The sequence below is a fragment of the Hyla sarda genome, chromosome 6 (genome assembly GCF_029499605.1).
Source record: "Hyla sarda isolate aHylSar1 chromosome 6, aHylSar1.hap1, whole genome shotgun sequence".
Taxonomy (NCBI): domain Eukaryota; kingdom Metazoa; phylum Chordata; class Amphibia; order Anura; family Hylidae; genus Hyla; species Hyla sarda.
The window spans coordinates 136992448-137013479 of NC_079194.1; the positions used below are offsets into that span (position 1 = coordinate 136992448).

A 21032-nucleotide genomic window follows, 5' to 3' on the forward strand; every position below is an offset into this window, starting at 1 on the left:
AGATTTATATTCAGAGGGTACGGTGTGTGGAAGGTTTATATTCAAAGAGTGTAGTGTATAGTAGTATTATATTTAGAGGATGCAGTGTCTGGCAGGTTTATAATAATAATTGTTTTCATATAGAGGATTAGAATCCGCTGACATAGTGAGGAGTCATCTTGGCATCACATTATGCAGAGAGAAGATTTAGCTGGAACAAGTCATGGCGGTATGTTCCATCTGAATTAGATAAGGAAAGACTATAGAGAAGACGTCACCTATAGTCACTGATATCATTGTGTATTCTCCTTACTATGTCCTATCAGAGCTGTAGTCACTTGTAAGTTCTGCAGTTATGATAAGTGAAACTACAACTCCCAGCATAACCTTACCACTGCTTAAAGGGGGTACTCTGCTGGAAAACATTTTTTTTAATCAACTGGTGCCAGAAAGTTAAACAGATTGGTAAATTACTTCTATTTAAAAAAATCTTAATCCTTCCAGTAATTATCAGCTGCTGTATGATCCACAGAAGTTCTTTTCTTTTTTAATTTCCTTTCTGTCTGACCACAATACTCTCTGCTGACACCTCTGTCCATTTTAGGAGCTGTCCAGAGTAGGAGTGTGGTAGAGGGTGTGATGTAGGGTAGGTGGAATTAACCTAGGGGCAGATGGCATTAACCCCTTGTATTCATGATGCCAGGGCATGGTTTATTCTCAATACCACCCGAAGGTATAATAATGCCTCCGATGCCAAATTACGGACAACGGTAGCTTTACTGAGTGACAGATGGAACAGGCTATACGGTTCAGCCAGGCCCACAAAGGTGACCACTTGGTTTTTTTTCTGGCAGTTTTTGGAAAATTGCCACTGCAGTTTTTGAGCCAAAGTCAGAAGTGGATCCATAAGGGAGGAGAAGTGTAAGTCCTTCCTTTATATGTCCTATTCCTTTTGAATACATTTCTGGCTTTGGCTCAAAAACTGCAGTGGCAGAAATCCAAAAACTGCCAGAGAAAAACCAAGTGGAAACTTAGACTAAGGACTTGCAGTAGGTTGGGACAATTTAGTGCAGGCCACGTTGACTTGACAATAGATGACTGTGACAGACTTAACTTGAGACTGACTAAGCTGTGACTTTAGCATGTGGTTGCAGGACTGACTTGAGGCCTCCATAGACTCCAGACAGACTTCTAGGCTTGACTTGACCTCAAAAATGACTAAAGAGAGAGAAGAGACTCCTCCCAGAGCTTTTATAGGGGGACTCTGGTGGGGTCCCATAGGTCACATGGTCACTGATACTTCCTGGGTTACAACCACATGACAACTGGTGATCACATGTTAACATTTATGGGGTGACACCATTTTCTACCGCACCAGGTGACACCAACCCTCGCAACGCCACTTGATACCTGAATGTCCCCCCCTCCTACTTGCCCCAGGCCGCCTATCCCCCTCCTGCACTAGTTGTTATTTATGGATCTCCACCTGTGCATATACCCGCCCCAGCAGAGCCAGACCTGACAGTCCACCCTTGTTTGGCGGTCTACACGTTAGCGAATCCTCCACTCCCTCAGCCTGGGTTCTCCTAAACATAGGTACAGCACTGAATACGCTGATGTAAAACATAATAAATAAGGTGTATAATATAATATAAAACAGAGTGTATGAAGGTGCATAATATACATGGGGGTGTTCTATTTAATGATACAAAGAATACAGGGTAATACAAAGTTTTAGGGGTGTAATACATAATATAGAGCCGTTGCACATAACAACCAAAATATTACTCGTTTCATTTTCTAACCTGTACTGGAGATATGAAAGCTGGAATCTGATTGGTGGTTTGGGCTGTTATACCTGATGGATGATAGAACATTGGTCACGTGAGGAGCTCCGCTCTTAGGTCCTCTCCAGTCACCTGTCTATCCACGCCTCATTCTCGATCTAAACCACGCCCCTTTGGCGTGCGTTGATTGGCTCTGATGACAGCACGCTCCGGTCCAGTTCCGGATGTGACGCAGTGAGATATCGGAGTGACAGAAGGCAGCGGGCACCGGGGTTGATCCTCGGGGCTGCCCGGTATTGACCACGCTGCTTGACGCGGCTAGCAAAAGCTGTCATGGGCGGCAGCGGATCAAGAGCCCGGGGTCTATGGCCCTTCTCTTCACAGGGAGCGGAGAGCCCTGGCAGCAACACTGAGCAGAGCGTGGCCCGGGTTCGAAAGGCTACCCCGTTCATCTTCACCCGGCGCGGGTGAGCTGGGGGCCGGGGGGGGGTGAGAGGTGACCCTAATAATACCTGATAGTTCCACAGCATGTTCTGGCTGATGTAGTTGTCCTCTGATGGGTGTTTTCCGGTGTCCTCCTCACCTGAGGATTCCAGGAAGTTGACAAATCTGGAGCTTTTCTCTTATAAAAGCATCAGGCTCCCCCTATAATGTGCACGGGGGCTTATAATAAAAACACATCTGTACCCAGTCCAGGCAGTGACATCAGTGTGTGTGCAGGCAGCTGGCACCTCACTGACCTCTATTACCCCTACACCAGTGCTGTCCAAACTGTGGCCCTCCAGATGTTGCAAAACTACAACTCCCAGCATGCCCGGACAGCCAACGGCTGTCCGGGCATGCTGGGAGTTGTAGTTTTGCAACATCTGGAGGGCCACAGTTTGGACAGCACTCCCCTACACTGTACATTGACTGCTAGGTGGGGGTAGATGCAGTGACCCTGACATGGTCAAAGGCCAACAATGTGCTGGGATATGGCCACATGTCAGTATTATGACGGTGGTGCACAGACCCCACCCGCTCTTCTGGATGGCACCGGCACCGTTCATGAACTATGGAGGGTAGTTGTGTGTAGTGATGAGCGGCATTGGCCATATTCAAATTAGCAATATTTTGCGAATAAATAGACAAATATTCATCCTATACGCAAATTTCGCATATTTGTTATTAGGGATCGACAGATATCGATTTTTTTTTAGGGCCGATAGCCGATAACTTATACCGATATTCCTCGTCCCCCAACCCTGACGCAGCTGCAGATCATTGATTTATAGCGGATGCTTTAAATCAATGAACTGCAGCGGCTTTTGTGGTGCCAGAGACCGCCACCCGTTTCTCTCCCCCTGCCGGTCCTTAGTCCAACCACCGCCGCTGCCCCATTGCCTCCCCCATTCCCGGTTTTATAATTACCTGTTCCCGGGGTCCGCGCTACTTCTGGCTCCGGCAGCGTCCTGAGCTGTCACTGTGTGCACTGACGGTGACATCGCGTTGAGGACGTCACTCGTCATTGCGCAGCGCACAGCGTAACACAGGACGCCGCAGGAGCCAGAAGTAGCGCAGACCCCGGGAACAGGTAATTATAAAACCGAGGATGGGGGAGGCAATGGGGCAGCGGCGGTCTCTGGCTGGGGCAGTACGGTGGGGGGCATTATCGGATTATCGGCAAGGTAATTACTGATAACGACCAAAATTGTGACTATCGGCCGATAATATCAGCCAAACTGATAATCGGTCGATCCCTATTCGTTATATTCGCGTATTTGAGGAAGAAAACAGTGAGGGGGTGGGCAACATTACTATTGGTTGCTAGGGATGTTGTTGATAACCTCTGACAAGTGTATTTGCATCATTCTAATTGGCCCACAAGTGAAAAGAAGGAATACGCGAATATATCCATATGCAGAAAAAAGTTAATATTCATAATTTTGAATATATAGCGAATATATTCGCAATAAAAATTCAAAATGCGAATATTCGCACCCAACACTAGTTGTGACATCTACACACTTCTGATGGTGCAGTACACTGTACCATAGGAGGTGACAGAGATCTGACCAGTGATTTAGGAGACGCCCCACCAGTCAGTCCCACGTAATATTGTAAAGAGGCTCTAAAAATGATTCTTATCTCATCGCTAGGTTTGCTTTATGAGGACCAGGGGTTAAAGTTCAATCTGTCTTCTTGGCCTTGGTTTGAGCTATTACAGGAATGTGGTGACAATTTGCATTGGTAGTGTTACTCCTCCCTCAGACTGTACGGGGATTGGTTGTTGCTGATTTTTTGATTTTTTTTTTAAAGTATGTCTCAGAGGTATATAATAAATGTTTTTTTTTTTTTTTTTTTTTTACCTGCAGGTCTATGTATTTTGATGAAGACGGTGACCTAGCACATGAATTCTACGAGGAAACAATTGTGACCAAGAACGGCCGGAAACGTGCAAAACTGAAACGTATCCACAAGAACCTGCGGCCCCAGGTAAAGCCATAAATTTAGAGCAGAGGTATCCAAACTGCTAATGCAACAATTGGGCACAATTCACTAGATGGTCATATCAATAATTATTTACAACACGTCTGTATTAACCTCTTAAGGACGCAGGGTTTTTCCGTTTTTGCATTTTCATTTTTTCCTCCTCACCTTCTAAAAATCATAACACTTTCAATTTTGCACCTAAAATTCCATATGATGGCTTATTTTTTGCGCCACCAATTCCACTTTGCAGTGACATTAATCATTTTACAAAAATATCCACGGCGAAGCGGAAAAAAAATTCATTGTGCAACAAAATTGAAGAAAAAATTCCATTTTGAAAAGTTTGGGGGCTTCCGTTTCTACGTAGTACATTTTTCAGTAAAAATGACACCTAATCGTTATTCTGTAGGTCCATGCGGTTAAAATGATCCCCTACTTATATAGGTTTGATTTTGTCGTACTTCTAAGCAAAATTATAACTACATGCAGGAAAATGTATACGTTTAAAATTATAGGGGTCAGAAGATGACAATTTTATTTTTCCACGTATGGGGCGGTAGGAGGGCTAATTTTTTGCGCCATGATCTGAAGTTTTTAGCGGTACCATTTTTATATTGATCAGACTTTTTGATCACTTTTTATTCATTTTTTCATGATATAAAAAGTGACCAAAAATTAACTTTTTTGGACTTCGGAATTTTTTTGCGCGTACGCCATTGACCATGCGGTTTAATTAAAGATATATTTTTATAGTTCGGATATTTCCACACGTGGCGATACCACATATTTTTATTTTTATTTACACGTTTTTTTTTTAAATGGGAAGGGGGGGGTAATTCTTTTATTAGGGAAGGTGTTTAATGATCTTTAACTTTTTTTTTTTTTTTCAGTGTAATAGCCCCCCCCCCCCCCTAGTGGCTATTACACTGCACATACTGATCTCATACACAGATCACTGCCATGCATTAACATGGCAAAGATCAGTGTAATCGGCGGTCATTTGCTTAAGCCTGGATTTCAGGCTTGGAGCAATCAATCGCCGATCAAACGCAACGGAGGCAGGTGAGGGGACCTCCGCTCACGTTCTAGCTGACCGGGACATCGCGATTTCACAGCGCTGGTCCCGATCAGCCCGACTGAGCTTCCGGGAAGCTTTTCCTTTCATTGTAGACGGGGCGATCAACTTTGAACATCGCGTCTAAAGGGTTAATAGCGCGTGGCACAACTATCTATGCCGCACGCTATTAGCCCAGGGTCCCGGCTGTCATTAGCCGCCGTTTTATACCGGGCGCAGGGCATACAGGTACACCCTGCGTCCTTAAGAGGTTAATAGAGACCAATTTTCTAGTGACAATAGGGAGATAATTAATTTGTAATAAATAAATACCAACGCTGTGTGTTTTACACAGCGCAGGTATTTATTTATTATATTTTTATTGTGGTTTGCTTTACCCTCTATATGGTTTACAGGGACCCATATAAATTACCTGGCAGCTAATTTAGTGTGTTGGGAAGCGCTGGTATAATACATACAGATAATAAATTTGATGTACGTGTAAAAACGTAACCTTTATTAACACGTAAGATCTAATAATGGTATAGTTTAAAATTAGCATAATCTATACCTTATCTTTCCTCACTTCACACTGTGCAGTCGACTTCCTAAAGATACTAGAGCTTAGACCTACTGACACATGACCTATACCACCACTGTGTTTATCATTTATCAGTAAGGCTCTCAGCCTAGTGCAGTGTTTCCCAACCAGGGTGCCTCCAGCTGTTGCAAAACTACAACTCCCAGCATGCCCGGACAGCCGCTGGCTGTCCGGGCATGCTGGGAGTTGTAGTTTTGCAACAGCTGGAGGCACCCTGGTTGGGAAACCATGGCCTAGTGTAAAAATATGTAAATGTCTGGACTCGCATCAGTGTCTTATAACCAGAGGGCATATGGGCAGACAGTGTGCAATCTAAAGGTCACTAGGGCCTCATTATATGACAGTGTGACAAATGACACACAGAGCCACAGCCACAATAAAATAGTAATAACAGATGGTTGATATTGCTATTTACTGATGATTATCGGCCAGGTGAGGCAAACCTAATGCCTTCACTCATGATTGGCTCCCAGGCTGTATGACAAAAGTAACAATATCATAGTGGAACAAGTAAACAAGGGTATACAGTAACCCCCCGACATATGATAAAATCGACATACGATGGCCTCTCAGAGATGTCAGTATCAACATACGATGCTTTTATATGTCGGGGCCATCGCATTAACTGCTATCCGACAGCGCAAAATGCTTAAGCTGCTGTCGGATAGCAGTTTAAGCATCCCGGGCAGGTTCGCCTACCTATTCCCACTGCTCCGGGTCCACTTCGCGATTCTCCGGCGTCTTCTGCATCTTCTCCAGGGTCCGGGCCTCGTTTTCTGACGTCGTTATTACGTCACTACGCACGCCGCGCCGGTGCAGCAGCGTAATAACGTCACCAGAAAGCGAGGCCCGGACCCTGCAGAAGATGCGGAAGAAGCCGGAGGATCGCGAAGAAGACACCGGAGCAGCGGGACAGCATCGGGAGCCCCTGGGACAGCATCGGGAGCGGTGAGGACCTGGTCCGGAGCGGCAGGGACAGGTGAGTACAGCTTCCTATCTATACTTTACATTGCACGGGTCCCTCAACATACGATGGGTCGTTTAGAACGAATTACCATCGTATGTTGAGGGACCACTGTATATATTTGGAAGTAAATGTAAATATTAGAGATGAGCGAACTTACAGTAAATTCAATTCGTCACGAACTTCTCGGCTCGTCAGTTGATGACTTTTCCTGCGTAAATGAGTTCAGCTTTCAGGTGCTCCGGTGGGCTGGAAAAGGTGCATACAGTCCTAGGAGACTCTTTCCTAGGAATGTATCCACCTTTTCCAGCCCACTGGAGCACCTGAAGGCTGAACTAATTTACGCAGGATAAGTCATCAACTGCCGAGCCGAGAAGTTCGTGACGAATCGAATTTACTGTAAGTTCTCTCATCTCTAGTAAATATCTATCTCTATAATAGAAATTTCCATAACTTCCAAATATATACTCTGCTGTTTACTTGTTTCACTATAGTGAGTTATTGTTACTTTTGCTATACAGTTGGGAGCCAACCATACTGTGAAGACATTAGGTTTGGCTCCCTCACCCGGCCGATTATAATCAGTAAATGGCAATATTGTCTATCTGTTATTACTATTTAATTACTGGCTCTGTGTGTCATTTTTTTAGGCCCTAGTGACCTTTAGATTGGACACTGTTTGCTCGTATGCTATCTGGTTATGAGACACACAAGTACAGACATTTACTTCTTCTTACACTAGGCTGAGATCCTAATTTATAAATGATAAGCACAGTGGTGGTATATGTCATATCAGTGGGTCTGAGCTCTAGAATTCTTAGTCAGGGACCTGTACGGGAGATCGTGGGGGTGCCAGCTGCCGGATAGGGGATACATTATTATTTTTTGCCACTGGACATCATCTTTAACCCTTTGCTGCAAATGGACATACAGTCACACCCATTTGCGGCTCCCGAGGTATGACGCGCGCTCAGCAGGTGAGCGTGCATCATACCCGGTGGGTCCCGGTTGCTATAAGCAACCAGGACCTATGGCTAATGCGTGACATCGCCGATCGGGCTGATGTCCGATGTTAACACTTTTTAGATGCGGTGATCAAGTTTCTAAAACTAAAGTAAAAATTGCCGGTTAGCTCAATTGTGCTGTTTGGGACTGCCGCGGTGAAATCGCGAGGTGGATCCCTACCTGCCTCCTCGCTGTCCAATCGCCAAATGACTGCTCTGTGCCTGAGATCCAGGCAGGAGCGGTCGAGAGGCGATAACACTGATCAATGCCATGCTGTTGCATGGCAGTGAACAGTATAAGAGATCATTGTTTACAATGTTATAGCCCCCTATGGGGGGCTATAACATTGCAAAAGAAAGTGTAAAAAAAAAAATAATTCATAAATGTGATTTAACCCATTCCCTAATAAAAGTTCAAATCACCCCCCTTTTCCCATAAAAAAATTCATATGTGGTATCACCGCGTGCGTAAATGTCCAAACTTTCAAAATATATCAATTAAACCGCACATTCAGTGGCGTACACAAAAAAAATTCAAAAGTCCAAAGTAGCGTATTTTTGGTCACTTTTTATACCATAAAAAAATGAATAAAAGTGATCAAAAAGTGATCAAAACAAAAATGGTACCAATTAAAACTTCAGATTACGGCGCAAAAAATCAGCTCTCATACCGCCCCATTTGCGGAAATATAAAAAAGTTAGAGGTCAGAATAAGACAGTTTTCAACTTATTAATTTTGGTTCCTTTTTTTTTTGTAGTATATGCGACCATATGGATCTACAGAATAAGTCAAAGGTGCAATTTTTACCAAAAACTGCACTGCGTAGAAACGGAACCGCTAAAAATTACAAAATGTCTTTTTTTATTATTTTTATTTTGCCTCACAAATATATATTTTTTTTCTGGTTTCGCCGTAGATTTAGTGGTGACAATTATTAATAGTATTACAAAGTAAAAGTGTTGGCACAAAGAACAAGCCCTTATATGGATTTTAGGTGAAAATTGAAAGTGTTATGATTTTTACAAGGTGAGGAGGAAAAAAACAGAAGTGCAAAAATGAAAAAAAGCCAAAGAGGGAAGGGGTTAAACTCACTATAGGGATACTTCATATTAGTTCTTACGTAATGATTAGTAAAGGTGACGTTTTACACGCACATTGAGGTCTCCAAACTAAAGAGCATTAGTTGTTGCAAAACTACAACTCCCAGCATGCCTGGACAGCCAACGGCTATCCAGGCATGCTGGGAGTTGTAGTTTTACAACAGTTGACAAGCCACAGTTTGGAGACTCTGGCAGGTGAATAAACTCTTTTTCTGTGTTGTCAGCCATTTCACACTGGGAAGGGGCTGACTAGGACAAGTAAATATAATCTGTTGTTCTGCTAATTCCACCCACAAATTAGTAATGGTTCCTTCTGATTCTACACAGGGCACCATCAAGTTAGACCATCCATGTATCCATGTGGATTTCCCCATTGTACTATGTGAGGTCTGACTTTACCATCCTCGCCTGCCAAGCTGCGCCCTCCTCTACCAACCTTTGCACCCTATGCTGTGCTCCTGAGACACGGAGCCGGAAAAGAGTGAAGGGGGAGGCACAGGGACCCCCTCCCAAAATGGACTTCTGAGTGGAATGTGCAGAGACGATGACTGGGCTGTGAAGAGACAATTAACCCACACTCTGCCATGACTGACAAGACCAATGCTGGGGTGTAATGTTCTGAGAATGCGCTGGTCTGTGGACGGCAGGACATCTTCTATCCTCTCGCTTTAATACTTTCCAAGGTCTGCACTGTCCTTCTGGGAGGCTCTGTCTCCAACCTCAATCCTCATTGGGGGACATGTCTCAGTACTGACAGTGTAACCGCTCACAGCTGCCTAGTGCACCAGGCTGTAGGTGGATAGGTGCCGACCTGGCACCATCTTGGGCATAAGTTCTAGTTTCTGAGTCTTCTGGCCCCCAGCACCAGTGGTCCGGCCTCCCAGCCTCTATTTCAATGGTCTTAATATTATCCAGCACATGTAGAGATGTCAGTCGGCCTCAGCTACACAGAGTTTGGAAAGTGTGACCAGCTTGTTCCCCTATTAAAGGGGTGCTCTGCACTATGAGGGGGGACATTGACATTCGTCTCCTATATGATGCACTGTTGATGCAGGAAATTCCCTGGTACAATCACACTTATATGGAAGGTTAGGGTGGGCACCATAGCTCCCGGCTGCCTGCTTTTATTTATTACATGTATGTTTTAGTTTCATGTCCTATATTCCCGAGCTGTGAAGCGCCTCTATGCCCCATGAGCCCTGGTCAGACTGTGACATATACAAGGCAGCGGGAGATATCAGGGGCGCTGGGAAACTCTTCCCAATAAAACCTATGTTTGTAAGTTGGACTCCTGGCCTCATTGTTCATGTGGTGATGTTATTCCAGATCTTGGTGCTGGGTTTCTCTGTGCTGATACACATCTGCTGGCACAAAGCATTGATATGGAGACGGGTATAAATGGAGAACATGCAGCCTCATGCGCCACTAGTAGGAATGTATTTAGATAGGTTACAGAACATCACCTACAGATAAGACTGCAGGGGTTATTAGTTGTATGATGGATCATTCTGTGGGCTATGAAGAGTTGGGGGAGGGGGCCATACCCTATACATATTAGCCCAGATTTAGCAAACTGTGTCAGAGAAAAAGTGGAGTGATTTATTTATTTTTTTTCCCACAGCAACCAATCACAGCTCAGCTTTCACTTTACCTCAACTCGTTAGCTGAGCTGTGATTGGTTGCTCTGGGAAAGTTACTCCACTTTTTCTCACAGTTTGATAAATCTGGGCCAATGAGAACATTTAGCCCTGCATCTTCTCTGCCTTATATCATTACTAGCTGAGTACCCGGCATTGCCCAGTTTTTTCCTTCCTAATCCTTGTTGGGGAGGAAGATAAACAAAGGAAGGAGCTTTTGACTTCATATCCCGACCTCCTATCCCGACCCGTAATATGTGTACCAGGTATTGAAATATCTCCAGCCGTACGGAAGTTATGTGGGAACATACATTTTCCATAGATTTGCATGGGACTTTAAACAAAAACCCTGACCCTCACAAATGGGGGTAGTTAAGGGTTAAATTAACTTTCCTATATTTTAAGTGGACATATAAGTAACATGTGACCAAGTATTATGGAAATATCTCCAGCCTTTGAAAGTTACGTAGTAACATATAATTCCCATAGACTTGTATGGGACTTTAAACATAAACCTCGCCCCTGGCAAATGGGGGTGGGTAAGGGTTAAATCACCTATCCTATGTTTGTTGTTGACATATAAGTAACATGTGTGCCAAGTTTCATGTTAATATCTTTAGCCGTTTGGACGTGATGCTGGAACATACATACACACACACATACATACACACACACATACGCACGCATGCACACGCACATACATACATACATACACACACACATACACACATACATACATACACACACAGTGGGGGAGATTTATCAAAACCTGTCCTGAGGAAAAGTTGCTGTGTTGCCCATAGCAACCAATCAGATTGCTTCTTTCTTTTTTGAAAAGGCCTCTGCAAAATGAAAGAAGCGATCTGATTGGTTGCTATGGGCAACTCAGCAACTTTTGCCTCTGGACAGGTTTTGATAAATCTCCCCCACTGAGTGATATAGAGAGAGATATTATATATATATATAATATATATATATATATATAATTTCTTTTTTTTTTTTTTTTATCAAACTGTAGATAATGTTGGTGGTTGCAGCTCGTAATAGCGTTTTAGGGGCAGCTTTATTGTTGTCAAACATCTGCCATCAAGGATTAGCCATATTGGATTTTATCATGCCTGATATTTTGCTGCTACTGGAATTATGATTATTCAGGCCTTAGCAGTGTATCAGCAGAATGGCCGACATCGACATTTATCATTGCCTTTAGACTGTTTTTTTTGTGTCTAGAAAAGCCACAAAAAAAGAGCAAGCAGGGTTTTTTTTTTTTAAGCACCCTTTGGTTTACTTATTTCTGCTGATTTTGAGTTGTAATCCACTGATTTTGAGTTGTAATCCACTGATTTTGCCAAAACACGATATGGAAGGGTTTTATCAACTGCGCCTTTTTGTGAAAAGGGCAAAAAAGGCGCAAAGCCACTGAACAGTCTCTAAAACTACACCAGCCCAGACTTAGCTTAGCTTTTTGGTGTACGTGAAGAGAAAAATTTCAGAAAATCTGTGATCATTTAATAAATGTGGCGCTCCTACACATTACCAGCACACAAAGTGTAGAAAAATGCTTCACTTACACTACAATGATAAATGCTTCACTTACACCTACAATGATAAATGCTTCACTTACACTACAATGATAAATGCTTCACTTACACTACAATGTTAAATACCGGCCAATGTGTTTACTGAGGTTGCGGGATAGTTATCAGGCAAAAATATACTGTAAAGGCCTTCCCTTCACCTCTCCTTTTTCTTCAGGGTCTATTTATTTTATGTAGGCTATAGACTATTACTGATGAGTCTAGTGGTTTTCTGCAGGCAGCTGCCCATGATCCTAGAGCCTGGGTGCAGATCACTTTACTTATGTCCTTAAGCCACCTCAACTGACACCAACTCAGGAAATCCTCAAATCTGCATTTTGAGGCATCAGCAGAACAGACCTGACAGAATATCTGACTCACTTCTTCCATCCCTCACAAGCTGAAAAGAGAAGAAAAACCTCACTGCTTTGTCTATTCCTGTCTATCCACACGAGGGCGCTCTTTTCCTAACAATCTGCTGCAGCATGCACTGGACAGTTATATTAGTAAATCTCTTGTGTAATGAAGCAATCATCATCTTCAGCACATTAGTTACAGGCAGTTCTGGCTTCTGTTCCTGCATTAGTCTTCATAATGTCCGCAGTGAGTGGAGCTGCCTGTAATGTAGATTTATCATTCCGTGTAAAAGCCAAGGGCCTGTCGCTTTCAGAGCAGCATGGTTTCCTACTCCCAGCCATAATCCTATCCCTAAAAGCCTCCATACACACTAAATTCTTGTAGGAGCTTTCTACTGTACTGTAATTTACCAGGAATACTTCCAAACAGCCTTAAGTAACCAGTCACAGAGGAGTTTTACTTGGGCAGTCCTATATGTCTGTGTGTATATATCCACAATAGAGATCCAACAGCACTCCAGGAGTAAGTGAATAAAAAACATGTTTATTGACCCATGGTCATCAGTGGACGCAGCATTCCTGACCATGGGTCAATCAACACGTTTATTTATTCACTTACTCCTGCAGTGCTGTTGGATCTCAATATCGGTCTGTGACTGGGACTGTATTTGTGTCCACATGCACCCTGCACCTTGGTTTATCTGCATCATTTGCTGTGTGTGTGTGTGTGTGTGTATGTATATGTATATATATATACATATATATATATATAATTTATTGAAGGAGAGTTCATAGGCTACAAGCTACACCTTCATCAGCAACATATATGAACATTCACACATGTTTAATGGGGTGATCAGGGGTGATAACTACTATCAAGCTCCCTCTCCGAATGAATTAAAAGAACACTTAGGGCAAACCTGGTGGAAATTGCATTATTTACTTATGGCATTAAGGTTGCAGCTATCTTTTTTTTTTGTTTTTTTTGTTTAAAGGATCACTGAGAAATACCTAATGTTTCTTTTTATGGAAATGTTATATTTCTGCCCTACTAGATCTAAATGCAATCACATGGGGCTAAACATTTAATGATACTGTTATCCTACACTTATACCAGGATAGATAAAGGGAAGAAGAGGCCTTTATGACCCCTTGATTCCACTTTTATGCCTTGTCCTGTGCACATCCTTTTCCTCTTGACTGTCACAAGAAGGATGATGTATTCTGAGCTGGTGCTGATGTTACACATGACCCCAGAGGAAATCCTGAGGGTGGAAGGGAGTCCGGAGCTCCTTCCCAATAAAGTGCAAGTTGTCACATCATTTTAGTTAGCGGGTGGGCGTACCAAACTTTTTAATAGTTCCCCACTTTATGCATGAGCAGTCACACGTTTATATTCTCACATACAACTATATTCTCCCTGATATTACCCCAGACCTTAAAGGGAATTTGTCAGTGCTTGGATGTGATCTGAGTTGCTGACAGTATGATATAGCTGCTTGCACAGTAAAGTCAATACATTGAATTATACACAGCGATGATTCAATTCGTAGGAAATCTCCACAACAGCAACTTTGAGATTGCCTCTGAGGGCTGGGACAGGAAGAACTGAGGTTAAAAACCTCACCCCTCTCTACACCAGTGTATTTCTAAAGAACACAGAGAAGGAAAAGGGAACAAAGTGTACACCAAACAAAAGAAAACCATTAATAAAAGGAACCAAGGGTGGGATGTACGGGTTCAGGCCGCAACTGTGGCTTGGTAAGGAGACTGCGCCGCAAACAATAGAGACCTATGACATCCAATGGAAGCCGGATACCATCATAGGGATACTGTAGGACCTGACGCTCTGTCCTCCTCCTCCTCACTGCTGTCACCAGAGGAAAAAAACATACTGATCAATGATCAAGCATTAACATTGTTGCTACAGCGCTGCACCTAACAGTAAGAAGCAGTCAGATGTGAGAGACAATGGAGGAGCCCAGGAGAGTCAACCCAGGGCTGTTGCACCACACTCAGTCTTCTTACATTTACATATACTATATCTACTAGACTTCCACATAAGTTGAATAAGTGCTATATGTCTCCACATATTATTTATTTTGTAACCAGGATCGTAGTAGTACTTTACAGGGTGATTGAATGTGCATTAAGTCCTATATGTCTCCAGTTCTCATAGTGACACAGTAAAGAAGTCAGGAGGATAGTAGTACTTTACAGGGTACTTGAACATTCATTAACGTCCATCTGCGGCTCCCGAGGTATGACGTGCGCTCAGCAGGTGAGCGCGCATCATACCCGGTGGGTCCCAGTTGCTATAGGCAACCAGGACCCACGGCTAATGCCGGACATCGCCGATCGGGTTGATGTCCGGCATTAACCCTTTAGACACTGCATTTAAACTTGATAGCTGTGTCTAAAACTAAAGTAAACATTGCCGGTTAGCTCAGTGGCGCTGTTCAGGTCCGCCGTGGTGAAATTGCAGCATCCCAAACAGCTTGCAGGATGCAAGGAGGATCCCTACCTGCCTCCTTACTGTCCGATCGCCGAATGACTGCTCCGTGCCTGAGATCCAGGCGGGAGCAGTCGAGCGGCATTAACACTGATCAATGCATGCTATTGCATTGCAGTGATCAGTGTAGGAAATCAGTGTGTGCAATGTTATAGTACCCTATGGGGGCTATAACATTGCAAAAGAAAAGTGAAAATAAAGTGCTAATAAATGTGATTTGAATCACCCGCCTTTTTCCATTTAAGAAAAAAACTGTGTAAATAAAAATAAACCTATGTGGTATCGCGTGCGTAAATGTCCGAATTATAAAAATATATTGTTAATTAAACCACACGGTCAATGGCGAACACGTAAAAAAATTCCAAACTCCAAAATAGCGTATTTTTGGTCACTTTTTACACCATAAAAAAAAATGAATAAAAAGTGATCAAAAAGTCCAATAAAAGCAAAAATGGTACCGATAAAAACTTCAGATCACGGCGCAAAAAAATGAGTCCTCTGATAAAGGATATATACCAATGATAAAGGATTTATAAAAGGGTATCCTAATGATAAAGAATATGTATAAATATATTGATATAAATATTGTATACTATTCCTCCTTCCTTTCTTCCTTCCTTTTCCAAGTGTTAACAACTTACTCTTGTTTCCCTTTGTAGATTGTACGGTTTAAGTAATTGCCAACACAGGGTTAATAATACAAAGGTTTATTCACGAATACACTATATAACTTTAGCTAACATATATACATATCTGTATAATATCAATGTATCTCAGTGTATACAACAATGGTAACTTCAATACATTAACATTATACTGGTTACATTTTAACCCAATACAATATCTTCTCCGCCCACCTAATTACACACCAATACACAAGCACTCAATCCAGAACAGCTTTCTGTCCCTAGGGCTATAGGTTTGTGATATACAGTTAAGAGGGATGGAAGGGGTTAATGAGTCTTGGTAGAGAGGAGTGGAAAGGAATTAGTGCTTGGGATGAGAGGGTAAAGGATTAGACTATGGAAGCCAAGAGAGAGTGGAGGTTACTAAGAGAGATAGAAGTTGGGGCAAAGGTAGAGGAGGAAAGAGGGTGATACTTAGCAGATTATCAGCCTTGGTACAGCAGATGAGGCAGGGCAGCCGTTTGATGATGGATCCTCACTGCCTGTTATGGTGGCTGCCTCTCAGGAACACTCCCTCCCTTCCATCCAGCTTGGTATATATAGCTAACATTATACAATGTCCTAAGACCCTCCTATCTGGCCAGATATCCCCAGGTACCAACACAGGTTTGGTGGCCACATACCAGAAACAATGCCACATGTGCTTTGGCCTCTCTATGACCTGGCCAGATATCCCAAGGCTACCATGATACATGTATGAGACAGGTTAGGTCAGAATGTTTTACAACACATCCCAAAATATGCCCCTGGTCTAATGACCATTATATTGTGTTTTATGACATGCCCCAAGTCATGTAAGACCTGTTTGAACAACATTCCTATAAAGATGTCCTTTTTAGGGCATAGGTGATGTGAGATATATTGATATAAATATGATGATATGACGCTTCCCTTCACAATCCCCCTGTTGTCGGGAACTCGACAATGCAGTTTGGGAAGTGTCATATTGGGATGTATTTACCTCCTCAACCCTGTATGTTGTTGGTAATGGTTCAGGATGGAATGAAGTATAATTTTACATTTAGGTACTGAGACACCATCCATTTCCACAGGTGCACTTTTACTGCCAGTCACCGTAACCCACCATCTCTATCAACAGAACACACAGTCTTTGCCTTGTTCTTCCTTCTTCTTTCTTTGGTCTAGATTGAAGTCCTTTTAATATGAGTCCTAACTTTGCCCGGACATTTTCTGTGTCTGTCAACAGCCTATCCTGATGTTGTCTCCATCAAAGTTTATCTGGTCAGACTCAGGAATGGCCTCATTTATTCAACAGCAGAGTCTTTGAGTCAACCTGGGCAGCTTTAACCTTGGCTTGTTACCCAGTCAACATGACAGTCCATTGTGCTGACACATGCGGCACCACCTTTGTCCTCAGGTGTCATTAGCGCAGAGTGGCATCTTTACGACTTGTCGCAGGCATGACTCTTTTTTTTAAAGCTTCTCCTTGTCACTTTGATTGAAGTAGGGATTATCATTGGTTTGGTAGTCTCCGTGGACAGATAAGCAGGTCTTTACCAAGGCAGATCAGAGCTCCTAAGTAGTGGGGAATGTCTGTGTACCTAAGGCCTAATTTTGGGGAGGAATACCGCCTTCCATTCCCCTGTTGCTGACACTCAGTCCATCCCTTATGAACCATACCATTCTGAGGGTTGAAGTGGCAATTACCTTGAATATGTGGGTACCTTACCTGTCCCTATGGGTCCCAGCACACCTACAGCACACTTGGGCATAATGGGGACTACCCACACACGCACACGCACCTTTAAAGAGTATTTAAAAACAATACACCCCACCCAAATCAAACGATGGTTATTGATTCTGGTACACATAGAGACTCATGCCAAATAGCACATCTAGTCTACACATCCAAAAACACATGTGGTCATAAACCCTTGTGTAATTGGGCTATAAATGTATGCACACCCATGTAGGTGGTCACAAATTTACATCTAGAGTGTCTATATGTACTCTTTAAAGTAAGGATGCAACATAGATAAAAACAACATAATTAACATTTCTTAGATATCTTCAAGTATGTAATATTTTGGGGCTGCAGGACTGTATCAGTATTATGTCCTTGACCCCTGTCTTATCAAAAGTTCATGATGCTGTGTCTGACCGTGCTGTAATTGGTCAGCCAGCCTATTTGTTCTTCTGTAAATTAAGAAGAGTCCTATATACATGAGGGCAACCAGGATTAGGAGAATGATGATTGGATGGATAAACAGGTTGAAGAAAGATGTGGCTTTTGGGCTGTATCCAAAAAGGCTCTCCCACCAGGACACAGAAGAGTCTCTTTCTAAAGCATGCACAACCCCTGTAATCTTGGTTGTGTCATGTTCTAACTGGATAGTGGCTTGACTCTCCGTCTCTCTCAGCTTCTGCACAATCTTCTCTTTGCTGCTAAAATCTAAAAGAAGATGCTTTAATTCTGTGCCGAAGCCGAGAGGAATCTTATGAAGCCTCACTGGGGTGTCAGGGCGGATGTCGAGTCTCTTCTCTGGAGTGATTGGTGTTCTTCCTTTTTGATCAGCTACATCAATTCCTAGAACGGGATTAAGGGTACAATATGCTCCTGGGAGGAGTTCTCCTCTTTCGGTGCAGTTAGTGGCATAAACAGCATAAGATGCATTCCCTCTTTGGTACCAACACCAATATCCCTGACCCAGATATTTAAGGTTGGAAGAAGGGATTAAGTTTGCCTTCATTTCACAAGACCCCTCAGAATTCCAACATTGGTGTCTAAGCACCCGGTCGTACCTATCTTGACAGAGGATAGCATCCTCTCTCTTCCAACATCCTTCTGTATCAAACAGATAAGGATGGCCGCCCTCATAAGTTAGAATATCGGAGGAGAGTTGTGGATGAAGTACAGTTTGGTTGCTCACTACCACCCCCAGATTGACAGTATTGAACCCCATCCTGATGTTCCCAGAGGTGGGCACTAGGGATGATGCGGTACAAGTAAAATTAAAACAACCGTGCCACTGAGTTACCCACCATTTAGTATGGTTTACCGCAAAAGAAGGGATGAGTGTACTTGCTTTTCGAAGGAGGTTAAATGGATAGTGGCCGTGATACAAAGAAGACACAATATGTTTTAGGTTGCCTGAGAGTTCACTTTGGACCTGCGTACATGCCAGGGCGAGCTGAGGTTTGTCTTGCTCCTCTAGAAGACCCAAAACTAACCTTCTAACTTCTCTCGTAGAGCAGAAGACAGAGAGGTTGTAGCATCTATGTGCGAATGTTGTAAACCCTCCAAAATGTGGTTTACATCAAGCTGGGTCTTAAATCCTTCACTGGCATGTCCCGCCAGATCCCCAAGTTTGCTCCGCAGGACTTCCAAGTCTATTGTGTTTAAGGCCCCTATTCCCATAGCTCCTCCTCCTAGACCCATAGCAATCAAATCTCTTTTCCCCCGGTATGTCCTGTATCTACGTACTTGCCCTGCCTCTACCCATCCTTTTAACATGTCAATTTGCCTATATATGTGTATGTGAAATTGAAAAGCTAGAACCACTTGACCAATCACCTACTTCCCCCCCCCCCCCCCTTCCCCAACTTATATTGTGTGGTGTTAAGTTGGGGAGGCTTGGGTGGCTTTTGCCTGGTCGATGTGGATCCAAAAGGTTGCCTGCCTTCTATGTGATTTCTTTTTAGCAGTCATTGGCCTTTGCACTTTTAGCATTGTGTCGCCCATTGCCTCCAGGACCTGATATGGTCCCTCCCAGTTTGCATCCCAGGGTCCAGCCTTACGGAACACCTTGACCATAACCATATCACCTACAGAGGGAATGGGAATCTCCCCCTGAAGATACGGTTTGTGCATTCGTATTGCTGCATGTGGCAGTAACTCCTTCAGGTTCTGTTGAACCTGTTGGAGAAACACATCTCTGGCAATGGCGTTTTTCATCGGTTCCGATATTTGCGGCTCATTTGTGAAGCAAAGTGGCATCTTGCGCCCTGTCATGAGCTTGAAGGGTGTTACACCTGTGGTGGATGATTCCGAGGCTCTGATTCCCATAAGCACAGCTGGGAGAGAGGCCACCCAAGAGGAACCCTTTTCCATCAATGCCTTGGATAGTCGCATTTTGATGGTACGGTTCATCCGTTCCACTATGCCTTCAGACTGGGGATGGTAAGGTACATGAAACCTCTGCTTTATGTCCAAAATTCCACAAAGAGATTTCATTAGCTTGCCTGTGAAATGGGTCCCCCGGTCAGATTCAATCACTCTGGGCATTCCTCATCGTGACAGAACCTTCTCCCAAAGGACTCGGGCAGTAGTGGTGGCTGTGTCATTTGTGGTTGGGATCACCTCTACCCATTTGGAGAAGACATCCACAACCACCAGTGCATAGCGGCACTTACGACTGCCAGATGGCAGTGGTCCTATGAAATCAATTTGTATTGACGACCACGGTCCATCAGTTGGAGGAACACGTTGCAACACTGGCTTAATGGCTGGAGCTCTTGGATTTATCTGGGCACACACCAGGCATTGTTGGGTGACTTCCTCCACCGTTTTGGACATTCCTGACCAGTATAATTTGTCCTTTAGAAGGGACAGAAGCTTATCCTGGCCAAGGTGTCCCAACAATTGGTGATTAAGTTTTGTCAGCTCTGCTTGCAGATGCTGTGGGACTACAGGCAGAGGGAGTTGATGGGTGCCAGTGTCATAACACAAGATTCCCTGACAGATCCTCCAGGGATTCTGTGGGTTGATAAAATGTGCTGCCAGAAGAGGATCCTTTGACTGTTCCTCTTCAAATGACACTGGGCCCTCCTTGAGACCTTTCTTTCTCACAGCAACCTGGTATGAAGGATTGTCCTGGGTATCTGGTTCCCTCAGGACTCCTTGCACTGCAGCCAGTTTGGCCAATTCATCAGCCTGGTTGTTACCCAGGACCAAGGGTCCATCCCCTCTCTGGTGTGCTGGGATTTTAATGAGTACAGCCTCTCCAGGATTTGCCATGCCCCATTCCCACAATTCTTTCAGGACAGTCACATGAGCCAAGGGTTTGTTCTGGCTGTCGACAAACCCTCGTCTTTTCCATTTGTCCAGGTGCAGGGTGAGGGATCGAACTACATATGAGCTGTCACTATATATAGTACGATTCCCTTGGGGCTGAAGGAGGAGGGCTTCTTTGATAGCCTCCAGCTCAGCCCGCTGCGCTGACAAGTGGCCTGGCAACCTGACAAGGCTCTGGTTACCTGTGGTCTCATCCAGCACAGCAAACCCTGTCACATAGGTGCCATCCAAACAAAAGCGAGAGCCATCAACAAAGATGATTCTGTC

At 43.7% G+C, this 21032-nt stretch overlaps 2 protein-coding genes across 2 annotated transcripts in view; both read left to right on the plus strand.

Moving 5' to 3' along the window:
• The first annotated feature begins 1967 nt into the window (after positions 1 to 1967).
• On the plus strand, positions 1968 to 10245 carry TUSC2 (tumor suppressor 2, mitochondrial calcium regulator). The gene is made up of 3 exons (XM_056525179.1): positions 1968 to 2233; positions 4121 to 4241; positions 9290 to 10245. Exons 1-3 carry the CDS (start codon positions 2100 to 2102, stop codon positions 9353 to 9355), a joined length of 321 nt encoding a protein of 106 aa, XP_056381154.1. The 5' UTR covers positions 1968 to 2099; the 3' UTR covers positions 9356 to 10245.
• Positions 10246 to 10849: 604 nt separating this feature from the next.
• The window catches only part of HYAL2 (hyaluronidase 2), an 82901-nt gene continuing 72718 nt past the window's right edge, over positions 10850 to 21032 (plus strand). The window contains exon 1 of the mRNA XM_056528347.1: positions 10850 to 10865. The gene's annotated coding sequence lies outside the window, so the exon portion shown is untranslated. The remainder of the gene's footprint in view (positions 10866 to 21032) is intronic.